Raw genomic sequence first — 17,496 nt, 5'->3', positions numbered from 1 at the left:
CGATGTGTTTACGTCAGAACTGAAAACTATGGAAGTTTTTTACACTGTCTGAGAGAGACTGTAGGAACAAATGTAAGTAGCAAAGGTGCAGAGTGGGGGGAAAACATTAGCAAATTTTAACACTATCAATCTCATAAGTCACTTAGAGTGCGTCATCGCGACGACGATGTATGGCGAGAATACGAGGCGCTTGCAGCCAGTGTTAATGAGGGGGGGAAAAAAGGCCAAAGCGAGTGTCAGTGCAGCAGTGCCTATCCAGCAGGCATTTGAGAACTGCAAGAAGTTTGCTACATACAGTCCACAGGCTAAAGCAGTTAATGACAGAATCACAGAATATATCGCTCTTGATGACCAGCTGTTTTCCGTGGTAAAGGACAAAGTTTTTCGCCGGCTAATGGTACATTTGGAGCCCCGCTACACTCTGCCAAGTCGCCGCTACTTTTCAGATGTGTCCCTGCATGCCCTATATAATGTGGTCGCCGCAGACACTCATAGTCTGATAGATGCCAACGTAAGTTGGTTTGGGAACCGAAACTCGGTTCCAAATTAGAACCGAATCCAAAATGCCAAGTACCAGGTACCCGAAAAAAAAGAATTTCGGTTCTGCTTATCTTTTCCTTAACTGCAGGGACGCCGTATGTACCTGCCAGGACCTACCTTCGTGACTACATCATGCAACAGCCTGTCCATTTGTTTAGACGCGACCTAGCATGCATGGCTAACGTGGCCAAGATGAGCCGCGATAAATGGTCAGAAGTGTGGCTTCACTTTAAAAAAGACAATGACGACAAGGCAAAATGCAGAAGCAATCATACCAGCTAGTATGCTTAGTTTGATGGCACAGTGGCTGGATGATGATTTCAATATGAAATGGACATACAGCAGCCTGTCAGTTCTCAGGCTGCTGAGAGCCTATTTTTCTGCATATTTTTGAGAAAGGACATGTCTGATTTTTGAGATGTTACGCAAGTGAAAGAAGGCGGACCTAGAAATTTGTTTTAAGTGAGAATTAAAGGACAAATCAGGATCGAAGATCCTTTAATGCTAATTAATTGTTCTAGTCTCTGTAATAAAATTTGATGGTCAATTGTGTCGAATGCAGCACTGAGATCTAACAGAACGAGGACAGACACAAATCCCTGATCTGAAGCTATTAGAAGATCATTAGTGACTGTTGCCAAGGCTGTCTCTGTGCTATGATTGGCTCTAAACCCAGACTGAAAGTCTTCATATACATTACTTTCCTGGAGAAACTCACACAGCTGATTGACTACAACTTTTTCAAGGATTTTAGACAGGAAGGGGAGGTTAGATATCGGTCTGTAATTGGCTAAAACCTCTGGGTCTAGGGTGGGTTTTTTGAGAAGCGTTTTGATTACACTTGGACTGTGGTACATATCCTGATGATAATGACAGATTGATTGTGTTCAGTAACGTACTATCAATTAGGGGCAGAATTTCTTTAAGTAATTTAGTAGGAATGGGATCTAAGATACAAGTTGTTGGTTTAGAACATGAGATTATTTTTGGTCAGCTGATCAAGGCTGATCAGAGAGAAGCTGTCTAAATAATTGGTAAGATTCTCAGCAGTTTCTGAGATTTCTGTTCTTGGTGGGGTATTAGTGCCAATTGAGGGCAGGAGATGGTTGATTTGATTTCTAATAGTTAGAATTTTATCATTAAAGAAGGTCATAAAGATATTGCTATTTAGGGATTGAGGAATACTGGGTTCGGTGGAGGTGTGACTCTCTGTCAGCCTGGCTACAGTGCTGAGGAGAAACCTGGGGTTGTTTTTATTTTCTTCTATTAGTTTGGAGTAGTAGGCAGCTCTTGCTTTGTGGAGGGCCTTCTTATATGCTTTAACACTACTCTTCCAGTCTAGGAGATTTTCAACACGGTTGCTGGAGCGCCACTTCCTTTCTAGTTTTCTTGACGCTTGTTTTAATTCATGTGTCTTGGAATTATACCACGGAGCTAATTTACTATGTTTTACATGTTTCTTTTTTAGAGGCGCTATTGAATCTAATGTTAATCGTAATGACTTTACAGCGTGGCATATATTCTGATCATGAGAAATCGAAGGTTATTAAATTATGGTCTGATAGGATTGGATTGCGTGGAAGTACTATTAGATGTTCAATTTTGACACCGTATGATAATACAAGGTCAAGTGTGTGGTTACAACAATGAGTAGGTTGGTGTACACACTGACTGAAACCTATTGAGTCTAGTACTGAAATAAATGCTATGCTAAGGCTATCATTATTATTGTCAACATGAATATTAAAGTCACCGACAATAATAATTGTATCTGTTTTTAGGACTAGGTTTGATAAAAACTCAGGGAATTCCGTTAAAAATTCAGAATAAGCCCCAGGAGCACGTAAACTACAGCAAGTATGATTGGCTGTTGGTATTTCTTGGATGGGTGTGGAAGACTAAGAACAAGACATTCAAATGAGTTGTAGCTTAGTTTAGGTTTAGGATTAATTGATAGACTGGAGTTAAAAATAGCAGCAACTCCACCTCCTCGGCCAAAGTCTCGGGGAACGTGTGTATTTACATGACTGGGGGGAGTAGATTCATTTAGGTTGACATATTCATCAGGATGCAGCCAGGTCTCAGTGAGGGACAATAAATCTATTTTATGATCTGAGACTAGTTCATTAACTAAAATAGCCTTTGATGATAATGATCTTATGTTTAAAAGTCCACATTTAAAAGTCTCTGTTTGTTGAGTTGTTGCAGAGGTTGTGTTAATTTGTATTAGTTTTTTGTTTAGAATTCTCCCTCTGTTATTGTTTGATTTACATCATTTAATGGGACGGTGGACAGACACAGTCTCTATGGGTTTGTGGTTGTGTGACTGATCCAGAGGGAGCGCAGAGAAGTGTGTAGCACTGCAGCTCTGCGTCCTGGTCCCAACTCTGGGTTGTCATTTTATAGACTGAGTAATATTCCTAGATAAGAGAGCTGCTCCATCCCAAGTGGGATGAACACCGTCTCTCCTAACAAGACCAGGTTTCCTCCAAAAAGTTTGCCAATTATCTACAAAGCCCACAGCGTTTACAGGACACCACCTCATCCACTATTATTAGTGAGACTGACCTGACATAACTGCACCATCTCAGTACAAACAGAAGCACTTACCACCGTAAACTGACAGTTATAAGGTTGATATATTTAACACTGCTTGATATTTACCTTTCTGTCCAAAACCTGTTTTGGGAATAACATAATTTTGTAAAATTGTATAGATTGGGAACATCGTAGCCCTCCCTAAATTTACTAATGCCTACACTTTTGGATGGGATTATTAAAATGAGTTGTTGATTCAACAAGTTCTGTTACATTCTGATGAGGTTAAGCAATTCTTTTTTTGCTTCCAAATATAATTCCAACCACTTTTTTAAAATGTCTGTCGTACTCACTCTCACTCACTGCATTAACCATCTTTTATCTTTTAATTGTGATATCACTGCTGTGGCTACCAAACAATATGTCTTTCTTCACCTCCACCTCACTCACAGTCAGGTCGATTTTGGTGTCAGAAAAGTTGCATTTCCTCTTCTCTCTTGATTAAATGACCCAGCTTAGAAACCCACTGATCACCAGGTGTATGCACGGTTTAATAATTTTTCTCCGTTTTCAGGATTTGTGCTTACGTAAATCTTTGGTATAAATCCTATGCACCGTTTTTTAAATGCTACCCACTCTGTCTAATAAGGTCAGCTCAGCAGCTAACTTTTCAGAGTTGTACAATCATTTGATTGAATAATTTGTGCTGTGTTGAGGTGCAGTATTGTGCTGTTTTTCATGGCACTTTTCTTTCAACTGCAGTTAGCAAAGTGAGTGACTGCCCAGTTTGAAAAAGCAGTGACCAGAAGGTCTTATCTGTATGGCAGAAAAAGGTGGTACATACAGTCCATCTCACTGGTCTCATCAACTTTTATCTATACACCCTCAGTCAAAGACCTTTGAATGACCCTAAATGCAGAGACTGTTAACCTTGATTGAATGTGTACCTTTTTAAACGGCACAGCCTTTTTACACACTGATATAGTGACTGTTAGTTAGATCTCACAATCACAAACTTGAATCTGTCTTCTATTCCTTTCTTCCTCATGTGTGTTGAAGGACAGAGGCACTAATGCTAAAGATAAAAAATTGTGATTATCGATATTGAGCTATATAAAAACACACACACACACACACACGGATGCTCTAAGTACACACAGTACACAGCGTGCAAGTGCCATAACTGTTCTGTCCAGTTCTTCACTTAGTGTAGACTCAGAGTAACAGCTAACATTAAGAACCATATGAACCTTGTGCAGCATCTGTTGTGTGTCCTTGGGGCTCCAATACTCCCCTTTCCTTACCTTACCTTACTATGTAAAGTGACACATAAAGAAATAATCTATATTATCATTTGGCGCTATTCAAATAAAATATGAATTAAACCATAAGGCTGGAGTTACTTTATACAATGTGATTGTCAGTCTCTCAACACTTTCTGACTCCCCTACCCTCTCTGTGGCTGTCACACACTTGGTGTTTCCCTGTGGAAAAGTAAAAGAAGAGTGAACAGAGAGTTCCTGCATGAAAAAATAAATGCAAGAGAAGAGAAGAATAAAATAAATAAAGGTAAAAAAAATCTTCAGGTACACAAAGCATGCAGCAAGTGGCTCACATGCAGCTGCTTTTCTGGTAAACAGAAAAACTATCAGGAGCCTAATTGAAACAGAGTACACCACATATCCACATAGTTGGATTAAAAGGATAATCACGTTATGGTATTTGTAGGGGCTCTGCCTTAATGACATTGTTGCCTTAATTGCATTATGGCTTGGATGGATGGAAACATTTTAGAGGCTTTGTTTTTCGTCTAATGTAAACAAATACTGTAATGTTTTTCGAGCCTTTACCAAACAGTTAAAAATTACCCTACAACGATGTTTGTTTCCCATTGCAGTGTTAGGGTTTTTTAATACTCCTGATTGTAGTAAGGGTGAGAATTTTAAAAGTTCATGCTTTCTGTTAAACTCACTAGTGCAGTGCCTGTTCTAAACCTGTCCGTATGTAATGAGCTGTTTGCTTGGCCTGTGGTAATGATGGTTGCAGTTTTCTTTCTGAAACTGTAAAAGTGAACTGCAGTAATTAAACTGCGATACGTGAAGACTGAGTGTTCAGTCCACGGAACCCTGAAGCCAACGCTGCTGCACAAAGAGCCGTTCACCTGTTTATTCAAAGTCCGGTCGCGCTTGACTCAGTACGCAGGACCCAGGACTGGAGAATATGTTGTTGTTGCTGATGTCGTGAATGCATCCGTTGTTGTAAACGCGTTGTAGACGTGAAATGCCACCAAATTCAACACTGCATTTTCTTAGGTCTTGGAACTTGTGAAGCCGATAAGATGAATGGTTCAAGCCACATACAAACAGACACAGATTTCTTAGGGTTATCAACTTACTAATTCAACAAAATTCTGTCTGTCTGTATGTGAAACACATATCTCATGCACCGTTCATCCTAATAAATGGTGACCAGCGTTCTCTGGTTGTCAGCTGAGTCACTATATCATTTTGATGATTTGACTTTTGAATTCACCATATCGGACTGAGACACAGACATTCAGGGGTGTACCAGATGCTGATTTCCATCATGGCAAACAACATTCACATAGAATCACCTCCTGTTTGGCAATTTGCCTTCAAAGTAAAGGCACAGCGTTTGTTTTGTTGCTGCAATCCTTTATATGAAGCTGAATTATAGAGCTTTCATTTTGAAAAGTTGTGAACTTGGCTCTGAAGATTGTGTCGGTTAGTTTGGTTTAAATTACATCATTATGACAAGTCATTATTACAAGAGTAAGCATAGCCTGATTGGGGTGTATACCAATCAGGCTATGCCCTCCGATGCTTGTCGTTATATTCCGCTTGTGAGGGGGCACTGTGGTAGAGCAGGTTGCCCACTGATCTCTGGATCTGTGGTTTGATTCTGTGTTTAACTTGTTTCAGAAGTCCCTCTGGTGTAAAAAAAAAAAAAAAAAAAAAGTCACATCAAACATGCAGATGTTGCTGTGGCGACCCCTTATGAGCAGAAGCAGAGAAGAGGCAGGCAGAGGTGAACAGCCAGGAGTCAGAAGTCGCATTCAGTTTATCTCACCCTCTCATTCTTCTCCTGCAGGTTGGAGTGGGTTGAGATCATCGAGCCGCGCACGCGGGAGCGCATGTATGCCAACCTGCTGACGGGTGAGTGTGTTTGGGACCCTCCACAGGGGGTTTGCATCAAGCGGACCGGTGAGAATCAGTGGTGGGAGCTATTTGACCCCAATACCTCGCGCTTCTACTATTACAACGCATCCACCCAACGCACAGTTTGGCATCGGCCCCAGGCATGTGACATCATCCCCCTGGCAAAGCTGCAGACCCTGAAGCAGCACACTGATGCTACCAACCCCCGTCCTGCAGGAGGAGGAGGAGGACGAGCGTCAGCCGACAACAGCCCGGGACGGAACAGTGCCGTCAGCCGAGAGGGAAGCACTTCCTCTTCCCTGGATCAGGAGCTGTCTGAAAAACAGGGCAACAGAGAGGAGACAGACAGGTAAGGATGTTGGTGCGTTGGTGAGTCACTTGGCATTATAGTCTGAAACTAAAGCTGGCCAAGGAGACAACACCAAGTAATTATATAATATAATATTAAATGTATTAATTCCGCTACAGCAAAATCATAAACAATGACATCAACATCGAAACTCTCTTAACAAACGCTTTTTTATCCGGAGATGTTTTTATTTCCTTTGTTCCTTTTCATTTTTGCATCTGTCATGTGTTAGAAGCGCCTTCAACCTGCCACTCGCTAGCAGAGAATGTCCAGAGGCTCTCACTGACATTTCATTTTACACATACACCTCCTCCGGAGAAACCGCAGCGAATTTCCAGATTTCAGTCCATGTGTGCAAGCAGCTTTAGTAACACGCTTGCATGTGCACACACGCACACACACGCACACACACGCACTGGTACTACCCTGCTCTTAGTTCACTGTGTTATGCAACCTTATAGACCAAACAATTTTTTTTGTTGCTTTTTAGCCAACTATAACTAAGTGAATTACCCTGGCCTCACCCCCTCACCTTCACAGGATATAGGAGAACCTATGGTGGCCTTCAGAAATGTCCCGTCTCTACCAAATTTTTGTTTTATCAATTTTGGACTATTGTAGAAACATGGAGAGGATACTGTGGAAAAGCTCATTCTCAGGTAACAAAAACACAGTGATTCTTAGTTTCAGATAATTATACACCAATGAAAACGTAATTATAAATTCTATATTACATTTTCACAAGTAGCTCTTACACGTCGGAGCTCTAACTTGCTCTTGAGTCTTTTTGCCTGTTGAGTCTGAATTCAACGCAAAGTTGTTAGTCCAAATTATGTTTTTGTTTCAAAGTAACTTACACAGTGCATTACATTAGTAATAGTCAAAGTCTTAATCTGGATGATCATTTGAGCCTATGTGCTGTTAAAGTATCATAAAAGCTAAATAGTTAAAGATTCTGCACAAAACCCAGTTTACAGTACACCTGTAGTTTCTCCGTGAAAGGTCAGAATTGGATTGTGTCAGTTCCTCTCCATCTTTTGTGTCATCAACCTGCCTCCTTTTCTTTCCCTCCTTTTGCCTTTCTCAATCACCCCTCTCTCACCTCTCTTTAAACTCACTTTGTCTCTCTATCAACTTAACTAGTCTCGGTTTGCTGGCTTGCTGTAATCTGCTGCAGTCTGCAGTGATTGGTGGATATGTCTGGCTAGGGGTCACTGTGTCCTGTAAATGTCTTCTCTACTTCAGTGGGAGGACACACACACACACACACACACACACACACACACACACACACACACACACACACACACACACACACACACACACACACACACACACACACACACACACACACACACACACACACACACACACACACACACAGATGCTCTAAGTAAGTACACACAGTACACAGCATGCAAGTGCCATAACTGTTCTATCCAGTTCTTCACTTAGTGTAGACTCAGAGTAACAGCTAATCACTGCTCTTACAGACAATTACAGCCCCTGTGTGGAAGTGGCTGTAGGACAGCGACATGTATGGTGACGCAGAATTGTCTGACTAATGCAGCCATTTTACTAACAACCCCTATGACCTGCTGACTAGCTGATGATTTTGAAAGTCGTATTCTTACGATGTTTGGGGAGGATTCAAACATTTCACATTATAAGCATTCCACTGGCAAACCAGCAGGGGGCTGCTGTGAAAGGCTTCTGGAAAGATACTTAGCAGGTTTTTTTTGACAAGATGAACTTAAAGGCAGCATTTGGTGAGTGGATGATTTTGGACTTTTGAGGGGAGGAACAAGAAATGGCCAAATTAAGAGCTGCAGGTGACAGACACTCACTGTGAGAAGCTGAACATGTTCTAAACATCTAGTGACAGTCTGCATTAGAAACACTCATACAACAGTAGTCTAAGGCAGAACTGTATTTAAATGTAACTTATGTGGTTTGTCCCGCTGAACCTGCAGACAGCACAACTCAAGTTATTATCTGCTCATACTAAGTATTGAATGTAGAATGCGGTGACATGATATTCTCTTTTTTTATGTTGCTTCACCTCCAGCATTTAGTTATAACAGATAGCACGACTGAGTGTAATGCTGGAAATGCTCTCTAGAGCGGTGAGTGAAAGCAGGACTGGTAGTTTGTCATAGACCACACAGCTTCCTCTCTGACAGATGGGAGCTATTGACCTCTACCCAGCTCAACCTCCACACACACACACACACACACACACACACACACACACACACACACACACACACACACACACACACACACACACATACACATACACAGGATCCCATTAAAGGAGTGAGGGAGGGACAAATGGAGAGAGGGAGGCAGACAGAAAGGGCGAGAGGTAGAGGGGATAGGAGGACAGGAGGATAGATAATCTCTTGTAGTGTGTATTAAGGATGTGCATCTCCATCAACGAGGTCAATGTTATACAAAGCTTGATATAATGCAACAATACAATACATATAATACATATAAAAGCAACTGATAATGTGCCATTTGAATTGAATTGAATTCAGCCATTGATTATTTTAGTAATCGAGTATTCTATCAATTATTCAATCGATTAATCGAGTAATTTGATAAAAAGTGACATTTGCCATATTAATTAAACCCACCGGCGACAAAGTGGACATGAACAAATACCGATAAGATAACATATAGGAAATAATTTGTTCAATATGCACATGCTACCTTGTTAGAATGGGTAGAAACTCGGCTAAACACCCATGACAAATATTTGAGATTCAAACATCAAGCAACTAAATCAGTATGTCGAAAAAACACACAAACTCCAAAGTCCACAAAGCTGGCATCGACAATCATGCTACTTCATGCTAACGATAACAAACATGGAGTTAGAGATCTTATATGTTATAATGAGAAGTGCAAAACAATTCCTTATTATTATAAAACTGTGACGAGATGAATAGGACTGAGGCGAACGGTTTAAATAATTAACGTGAGACATTGACACAAATTCAAGCAGTACTATGTCCTGAGTAGTAGATAGTTATATGAATTAAACAAAGCTTCAATGCAAAGAATAAAAAAAAAATGTCATCAAGTTATTCAAGTAACTTGAATAATTGTTGCAGCCCTAGTTTCGTTAGTTATATAATATAGTTCATATTGTTTTGTTGGTTGTTCTCAGACAGACCACATTTAACCCTAACGCCAATAATAAAGGTAAATAATAACTTTTTACAAATGAATTGAATTTTACTGATGCAAAGATTTTAGATAAAATTATGCATCCCACGCTCCTCCCAAACTATATCTGGTGCACACTTTTAATCATGGCAACTTTTATGCATCTTACCATCCTCAATCTATATGTCTCTCACGCGTAGTGTGAATCAGAATCACTTCAATCATCTGTGCTGAATGTAGACAGCACAGAAACATACTGTACAATTAACTCACAGATTTCATTTAATATTGTGCAAAGACATTTTTTCACACACATACTTCTGTCTTCTGTCTAGATACAGAGACTTAAGCACACACAGCCAAGGTCACATGAAATCATTTTGACTGCCAGTGGATAGAAAGATCTTTAGGACTGCTGCTGCTCTGAAAGAGTGGAGCAGCTGAAGCAGTAGTAGTAGTTGTAGTGTGAGGATGATTTGTTGTAATCTACTTATTTTATTGTGCCTTTTTTGGCTCTCCTCTCTGCATTGGACGAGGAAGTGACCCCATTCAAATGCCTGAGGGGCTTCATTTTTTCAAACAGTCAGAGTTAATTCTTTGTCACACAGCCTAGTTCCAAGTATATTTTTTTACTTTTGTCAAAAAAGATAGTGGAGAGATAGAGAGAGACAGTGAATGTAAGTGAATGACCTTCGTTAAATGGTCTGTCACTGAGTCACTGAGAGGACCCACTGTTCAAGGCATGTATGCCCATGTGGTATATGTCCTAACCATTTGGCTGTCAGGACACCCCAACTGCCAGTTCCAAAAGTGAGCATGCCTTGTGTTTGGTCAGGCCCGGTCCTTGGTCAGCTAAATTTTAGATGGAAATTGACTCTGGCGGTCAAGAAGTATCTCAAAAGAATATTGTCTTTGTAATAAACTCTTTAAAATATTTTTCTTCCAGAGAATGAGGCTGAATTATACAATCCTTTCCAGTAGGGCTTGGCGATATGGCCTTAAACAAATATCGCGATATCTTTTGGCTATATCGCGATATCTTTTGGCTATATCTCGATACACGATATATATCTCGATATTTTGAAATCTGCTCTAAATCACTTTACAAATGTTAAATTCATAAAAGTGCACAGGAAGTGGCTAAACTAGCAGACGTTAGCATTTCCGACGGTCCCGGCAGGGGCGGCTCCAGGCATAGGCGACATAGGCGGTTGCATAGGGCACCAAATGCAGAGAGGGCGCCACAAGAGGCTGATTTATCATGACGTGATACATGCAATGTTAACCAATTCAGTAACGTCACACCATCATCTAACGCCGGGTTCACACCGGAGGCAGAAGCGCCGCGAAGCGCCACGAAAAGTTGTCCGCTCCTTTCCGCGCCCATGTTAGATATCATCATCATTTAAAACACGGTGTAAATGACCTCATTTCGAGTTGAATATAAATGTAGGGTCATGCCTTCTGATCATTGAGCAGCTGTGGTTCATAGAGGAAACTCTGTGTTTGTTTCTACTGTTCTTCAACAAAGTCCCTGACCGGCTGCTTCAAAACAACAATTAATACACGATGGTCACGATATAGTTATTTTATACATCGCACGTGGAACAAGCTGCGATATATTAAGTATTTTCGATATATCGCCTACCCCTACTTTCCAGGTCCAAACACTCAAGAATTACAAATGGGCATTGTCACTTCTCCCTGCACCAAGCTTTTACCTGCCCCCTCTTATTTTAAAGGGAATTATTCATGGTGGTGCAGGAACCTGGCCTTGAAGCTACTTTTGTCCTCTAATCTTTGATGCTGTGTGTGTGTGTGTGTTCTTGTACTTATTGCTTTGTGAGGACCGTTTTAAGCATAGACCCTACAGAGTGAGATAATTTTTGAAAAGTGAGGACATCTTGGCCGGTCCTCACTTCTTCAACGGGCTGTTTTAGGGTTAAGACTTGGTTTTAGGGTTAGGGTTAGGCACTTAGTTTGGATGGTTAGGGTAAGGGAATGCATTATGCCAATGAGTGTCCTCACTAAGACAGAAGTACAAACGTGTGTGTGTGTGTGTGTGTGTGTGTGTGTGTGTGTGTGTGTGTGTGTGTGTGTGTGTGTGTGTGTGTGTGTGTGTGTGTGTGTGTGTGTGTGTGTGTGTGTGTGTGTGTGTGTGTGTGTGTGTGTGTGTGTGTGTGTGTGTGAGAGAGATAGATGAGATGTATGGTGACACAGCTGCAGACTGTCAGTCCAGATGGTTGGGAGATCAGCTGTCACCCAGTCTTTATTGGATCAGCTTCAATGTCCACCAACTCTCTCTCTAGCTCACACTCTCACACACACACACACACGTTTGTACTTCTGTCTTAGTGAGGACACTCATTGACATAATATATTCCCTAGCACCTTAAAGGGACAGTTCACAGAAAAATGAAAATTCACTCATTATCTACTCACCACTATTCTGATAGAGGACTGGGTGAAGTATTTGAGTCCACAAAACACGTTTGGAGTCTCAGGAGTAAACCAAATCCAATAAAATTTAAGTAAATGGGACCACTTCTTCGGACGTAATAAAACAACAGAAAATAACATAACATGCCTCCATACTGCTCCTGTGGTGTCATCCCAGTGTCCACAAGCCCCAACATTCATATTCAACTTGAAACTGCGTCATTTACACAGTTTTCTTTAGCTTAAATGTCCTCTGATATCCTCCTCGGAGCTGGTTTCACGTTTGCATGCACACACTGGAAACACCGCACACACTGCACACAGGCTCTCTCCCAGAGGGCCCAAGGGCACGTGCAGGGTGCGTGTTAGCATCACTACATCCGCAAGCAACACTACTTCCGGTTGCTGACTTTTAGGCTGAAAACACGGTATAAATGACCTTGTTTCGAGTCCAATTTAAATGTCGGGGCTTACGGACGCTTGGATGTCACCACACCAGCAATATGGAGGCATGTTGTTTTTTTTTCCTTTTGTTTTAATACGGTTGAAGGAGTCACCAGTTACTTCAATTGTGTTGGATTTGGCTGCAACGCGGTTTACCCCTCAAACTCCAAAAGTGTTTTGTGGACTCAAACACTTCACCCACTCTCCATCGGCATAGTGGTGAGTAGATAATGAGTGAATTTTCATTTTTGGGTGAACTAACCCTTTAACCATCCAAACTAAATGCCTAACCATAACCCTTGCACTAACCCTTAACCTAAACTAAACCCAATTCTAACCCTAACATAAAACCTCATAGCCATCACAGGTCTGCTCAAAGTTATTAATTCAAGGTCTATTGTCACACCTTGTTGAAGCCCTATGAGACAAATTGTGATTTGTGAATATGGGCTATACAAATACAATTTGATTGATTGATTGATGATACAGTCACACTCTGTCTTGTCAAAGGAGCAGAATTGCTGAAGTGGGATCTAATTCTCATAGCTGTGTTATTATGACTGTGTAACCACCTTAAATAAAAGCCGTGGGGAATGAACCTTATATATTTACATAAGGACTTGCTTCCACAGAAATGTTGTTGTTGAATCGCCATGTTTCTATAGTAGCCTAAAGATGGCCTTTAGCGTTTGTACATTGATGCAGCTGCATGAATTCCACACATGCAGAAGAACCACACCCCTAAAAAACATAGAAGATAGAAGAGGACAGGAGGATAGATAATCTGGGAGGTTGTCATTAAAAGTTTGTCAAGTCATGAGGGATCACTCACTACATAGCTACTGTTACAGTAACATTACCCAGTAAGATGTAAACAGAGCTGCGCTATAAACACCACTGTACATTGTATTGGTCATGGTGATATCATGCAGACCATGTAGGAATATGATAAAAAGGATTATTATGAATACAAACCTTCCAGACTCTCATCCTCCGTGCAGCTGCTTCCTCAGTAGCACTCCCTGCCTGTCTCTCTTTCCTCTTCCTCACCCTCATCCTCTTCCTTCCCCTCTGTTTAGCTCTCAGCTGCTTCAGTTTGCAAACAGAGAAAACATATGTATCCTGCTAATGCCGTCTCGCTGACTAAGTGAGTCCAATGAAATAGCTTTTTTGCTCACTTTATCTTGCATTAGCATTTAAATAGCTACCTAATGTTAATAATACAGTGCTACCACAATACAGTAACAACATTTCTACATGTAAGCTATCAACTACAGTTTACAGACTAAAAGATCAAATAACTAAATCTAAAGACACCACTCACTTGAGACAACACATCACTTGGGGGGAGACTGCTCGATGAAGTCATCGACTTTATGATGTGGGAAGGCCACTTCTTGATAACCACTCAAAGCGCTTTACAGTAAAGTTCTACATTCACCCATTCATTTATACAGTGCATCTATGTGCAGCACTTTTCTCTATGAGAAGGGGCAATTTGGGGTTCAGTATCTTGCCCAAGGACCCTACAGCATTCGCAATGGGGAAGACTGGGATCGAACTACTGACCTTCTGGTTAGAGGACAACCACTGTAACCCCTGAGCCACAGCTCCCCATAATTCTCCTAGGCGCTTGGGAAGGGATAGGGTAATGTGAGGGGTATTTATTTTGTCGAAATATAAACTTGCCCCCAAGATGCTACACATTGCTCTTTTAATAGTCTCGTAAATTGTTTACACACAGTATGTAGACGTAGGGCTTCAGATATTAGTAGTGTTCATGATCGATTAAAGTATCAATTTTCAAATGCAAAAGTTGTGTCTAAACTGTCATTTAATATCCAATTGTTTCCTCAGTTAGTCCACTAAATTCTTTGGTACTAGTGCTCTCATTTAGGATTCTTTATGCATTCACTTACTGTATGTTACAGGATATGTTAATTTAGTACAACCTTTCCTTTTCTCTAACTCTACAGATTGTGTTTCTTAGCTGAGCTGCATTGGAGCAATAGTGACACAAAGAGTGAATTTTGCTTGATATTTCTAGCTCAGACTACTAAAGCTTTAGTATGCACAGAGAGGAATCAACCAACAATCTAATGTGGCTTGGATGAGGCTGCAGTGCATAATGGCTGTGCAACGCAATGGACAATTTTGTATTATCAAAGAACTCATAATGCAGGAAAGTGATTTCATTTTAGTGGAACTGCTGTGATCAGTTGACTCATTGCAAATGCAAAGTAAAGTGATGTAAGGATTTTGTGCCAGTTTTATGCAAATCTGCTTTTCTGCAATATAAACTGCGTGAGAGATGCAATATAGTTTGAAGGTATTCGTCAATCAGGGGCCTGTACTACGAAGCAGGGTTTAAGTATTCACTACTTCTCTAAACTCCCAGATGAATGTTGCTGTGCTGCTCTATGTTATGTCTGTACATTGAGGAAAAAGTCGGTTTGGTTTTATTTCTACACCAGGTTGAACAGTTGTGTGTCACTAATGGTGGAAGCAGACCATTTCTGAACATTTAGATTTATGAAATATAATATATATACACACAATCATGTTTTCTGTAAAAGCAATATATTTTTCTTCTCTGCATGTGCTGTGAATCTTGGACTTTGTTTGATGTATCTGTCAAATAATTCATGAGGACAAGATGTTTTGTAGCAGCCACATCATAACAACCCCAAGTGATTTACTGAGTGGAGACATATGTTGATTGGCCACTGTAGTCTGTTGTGTTGTTTGGTTTTTGGTCTTGTCACCCTCTCAGATCAGATCAGATGTTAGGGGCATACACCCAGGTCTCATCAGCCTGTGGTGGAGCTGCCTTAGAAGAGCGGGGCTGAAACACCTGTTGACCTTAAGGAACACAACTGAAGATATGTCCCTTACATCCCCTGGTGGTCGCTAACATCTGCTAAGATCTACTGGTGGTTGGCAACTTAACTAGTGCGGTAGACCTTCAATCTAAAGGGATATTCACCATCTTGTGCTATGTTCCAAAAAAAGACCTGGGTGTATGTCCCTAACATCTTAGGGCCCAGCTCGGATCTTTCCTCCTGTTTTAGAGCCATTGGCTGCAGCGTTCTGCAGTTGGTGATGTTTCTTGTGTGGTCTGGTGCATAGCTTGTCCATGGATTCCTAGCTCTTTAAGCAATCTGATAGTGGATGTTGCAATAAAATCCCTGCAGCCAACCTCCACTGGGCAAACTATTGCGTTCCAGCCATGTTGTTCTGCCTCAGACACCATCTCTGCATACCAGAGCCTCTTCCCTTCCCTTCCCTTCCCTTCCCTTCCCTTCCCTTCCCTTCCCTTCCCTTCCCTTCCCTTCACTTCACTTCCCTTCACTTCACTTCACTTCACTTCACTTCACTTCATCAACAGCATCCTCCCAGGATACCGTCAATTCTACAAAGTAGATGACACACTGGGTGTTGGACCAGAGAACCAGGTCTGATCTGTGGATGATGGTGACAATATTTAATGGGACTATAAGCCGCTGGCCAACATCCACCAGCATTTCCCAGTCTTGCACTTGCTACAATTGGACAAGTGGTGTCCTTGGAACTTTTCTCGATGTTTTGGATGGTATTAGTAGCAGTTTTATTTGTTTAAATTCATTGTGTCTCCACGTGTATCTACCTTGGGAGAGAATTACTCTAAAATCAGTGAGGATATGTCTTAGAGTAGCTGGAGTTGTCCATAGATGGATCTTCGTTAAACCACTGCTGGAGGTTTTTGGGTGAAGAAAGGATGTAAAAGGTTGTTTTAGGCATGAGCTGATTCTGCTTGCTTCCTCTTCTTACAGGTCCCTTCAGCTTGTCTTCCTTTACTCAATGCTCTCCCATTTCATCCACTGCCCCTGTCAAACAATAAACTGAGTCATCACTACAGGCTGAGGTTGCTGTATATACAAAAGGTGTCAAGTAAAGGTGAATGAGCAGGACATGAATAATTCCAGTGTCACTGTGAACAAAGTGAACAAATATTGTTTTTTCTTTTGTTATAGGTTTTACGTATACTTAAAAAACAACTTTCTGTGTAAATAAGAATTAAAGAAATGTTTGCCGACTGTGAATTTTATTAAATTCTTACAGATCTTGTATTATAAAATCATATATACTAATTAATATTAAGTCCACATTTTTTAAAACCCATTATACTTGGGTATTATTTACTGTAAATATATGATAATTTCATTTTTATGTATTTTTGCTGGACTGCTTTTTATTAGCCTCATTGGTAAACTTGATGTGCTTACTGTATGTTCCCTATGGAAAAGTTAAGCTTAAAAGCAGCTTCTCTTTACGAGTTTAGTAGATAGAACTTAAAAATTGCCAGTTTCGATGTGTCAATGTGACTGTAATCCTGGTCTCAGCTGATTTGTTGCACTGGCACAATCAACATTTACACACCTCTGATACAAAGTGGGATTCGTTGTTATCTCTGTGTAGGTTGTTGAAGAAAAATGAGAGGAGATCTGCAGGTTGATGCTGCATAGACTGAGACATATTAGAATGTGTAAATTGATTTGAAGGTCAAATGATAATGAATAATTATAGGATAATGACAGAAAAACAGAGAACTAAGAAGGTTGGCAGATAGAAAACAAGAAAGTGATGGACACATGATGGACAAAGAGAAGTTTGAGAGGACAGAGGTGGATTGACTGGAGGAGGAATGGAGGGAAAGTGGATTAGAGCTGGAGTGGAGCATGTTGTGTTGGAAGCCAGCTCAGCCTGTGATGGTAAATCCTGCTCTCTTTGTTTCCCTCTCTCTTACACACATGCATATTAATATCCACAAGTATTCAAACACTCCCACTG

The 17,496-nt window shown here is 40.8% G+C and overlaps 1 protein-coding gene across 2 annotated transcripts in view; it reads left to right on the top strand.

The window, feature by feature from the left end:
• arhgap39 (Rho GTPase activating protein 39) overlaps nucleotides 1–17,496 on the top strand; it is an 84,557-nt gene that overhangs the window by 48,084 nt on the left and 18,977 nt on the right. For both annotated transcript variants that reach the window (XM_034584052.1, XM_034584053.1), the window contains exon 2: nucleotides 6,190–6,606. In XM_034584052.1, coding sequence (XP_034439943.1) covers nucleotides 6,190–6,606 — 417 coding nt within the window. The remainder of the gene's footprint in view (nucleotides 1–6,189; nucleotides 6,607–17,496) is intronic.

The sequence above is a fragment of the Hippoglossus hippoglossus genome, chromosome 4, assembly GCF_009819705.1.
Source record: "Hippoglossus hippoglossus isolate fHipHip1 chromosome 4, fHipHip1.pri, whole genome shotgun sequence".
NCBI classification, from domain to species: domain Eukaryota; kingdom Metazoa; phylum Chordata; class Actinopteri; order Pleuronectiformes; family Pleuronectidae; genus Hippoglossus; species Hippoglossus hippoglossus.
Note: the sequence above shows the minus strand (reverse complement) of the source record. Positions and strands in the feature narration are given on the sequence as shown.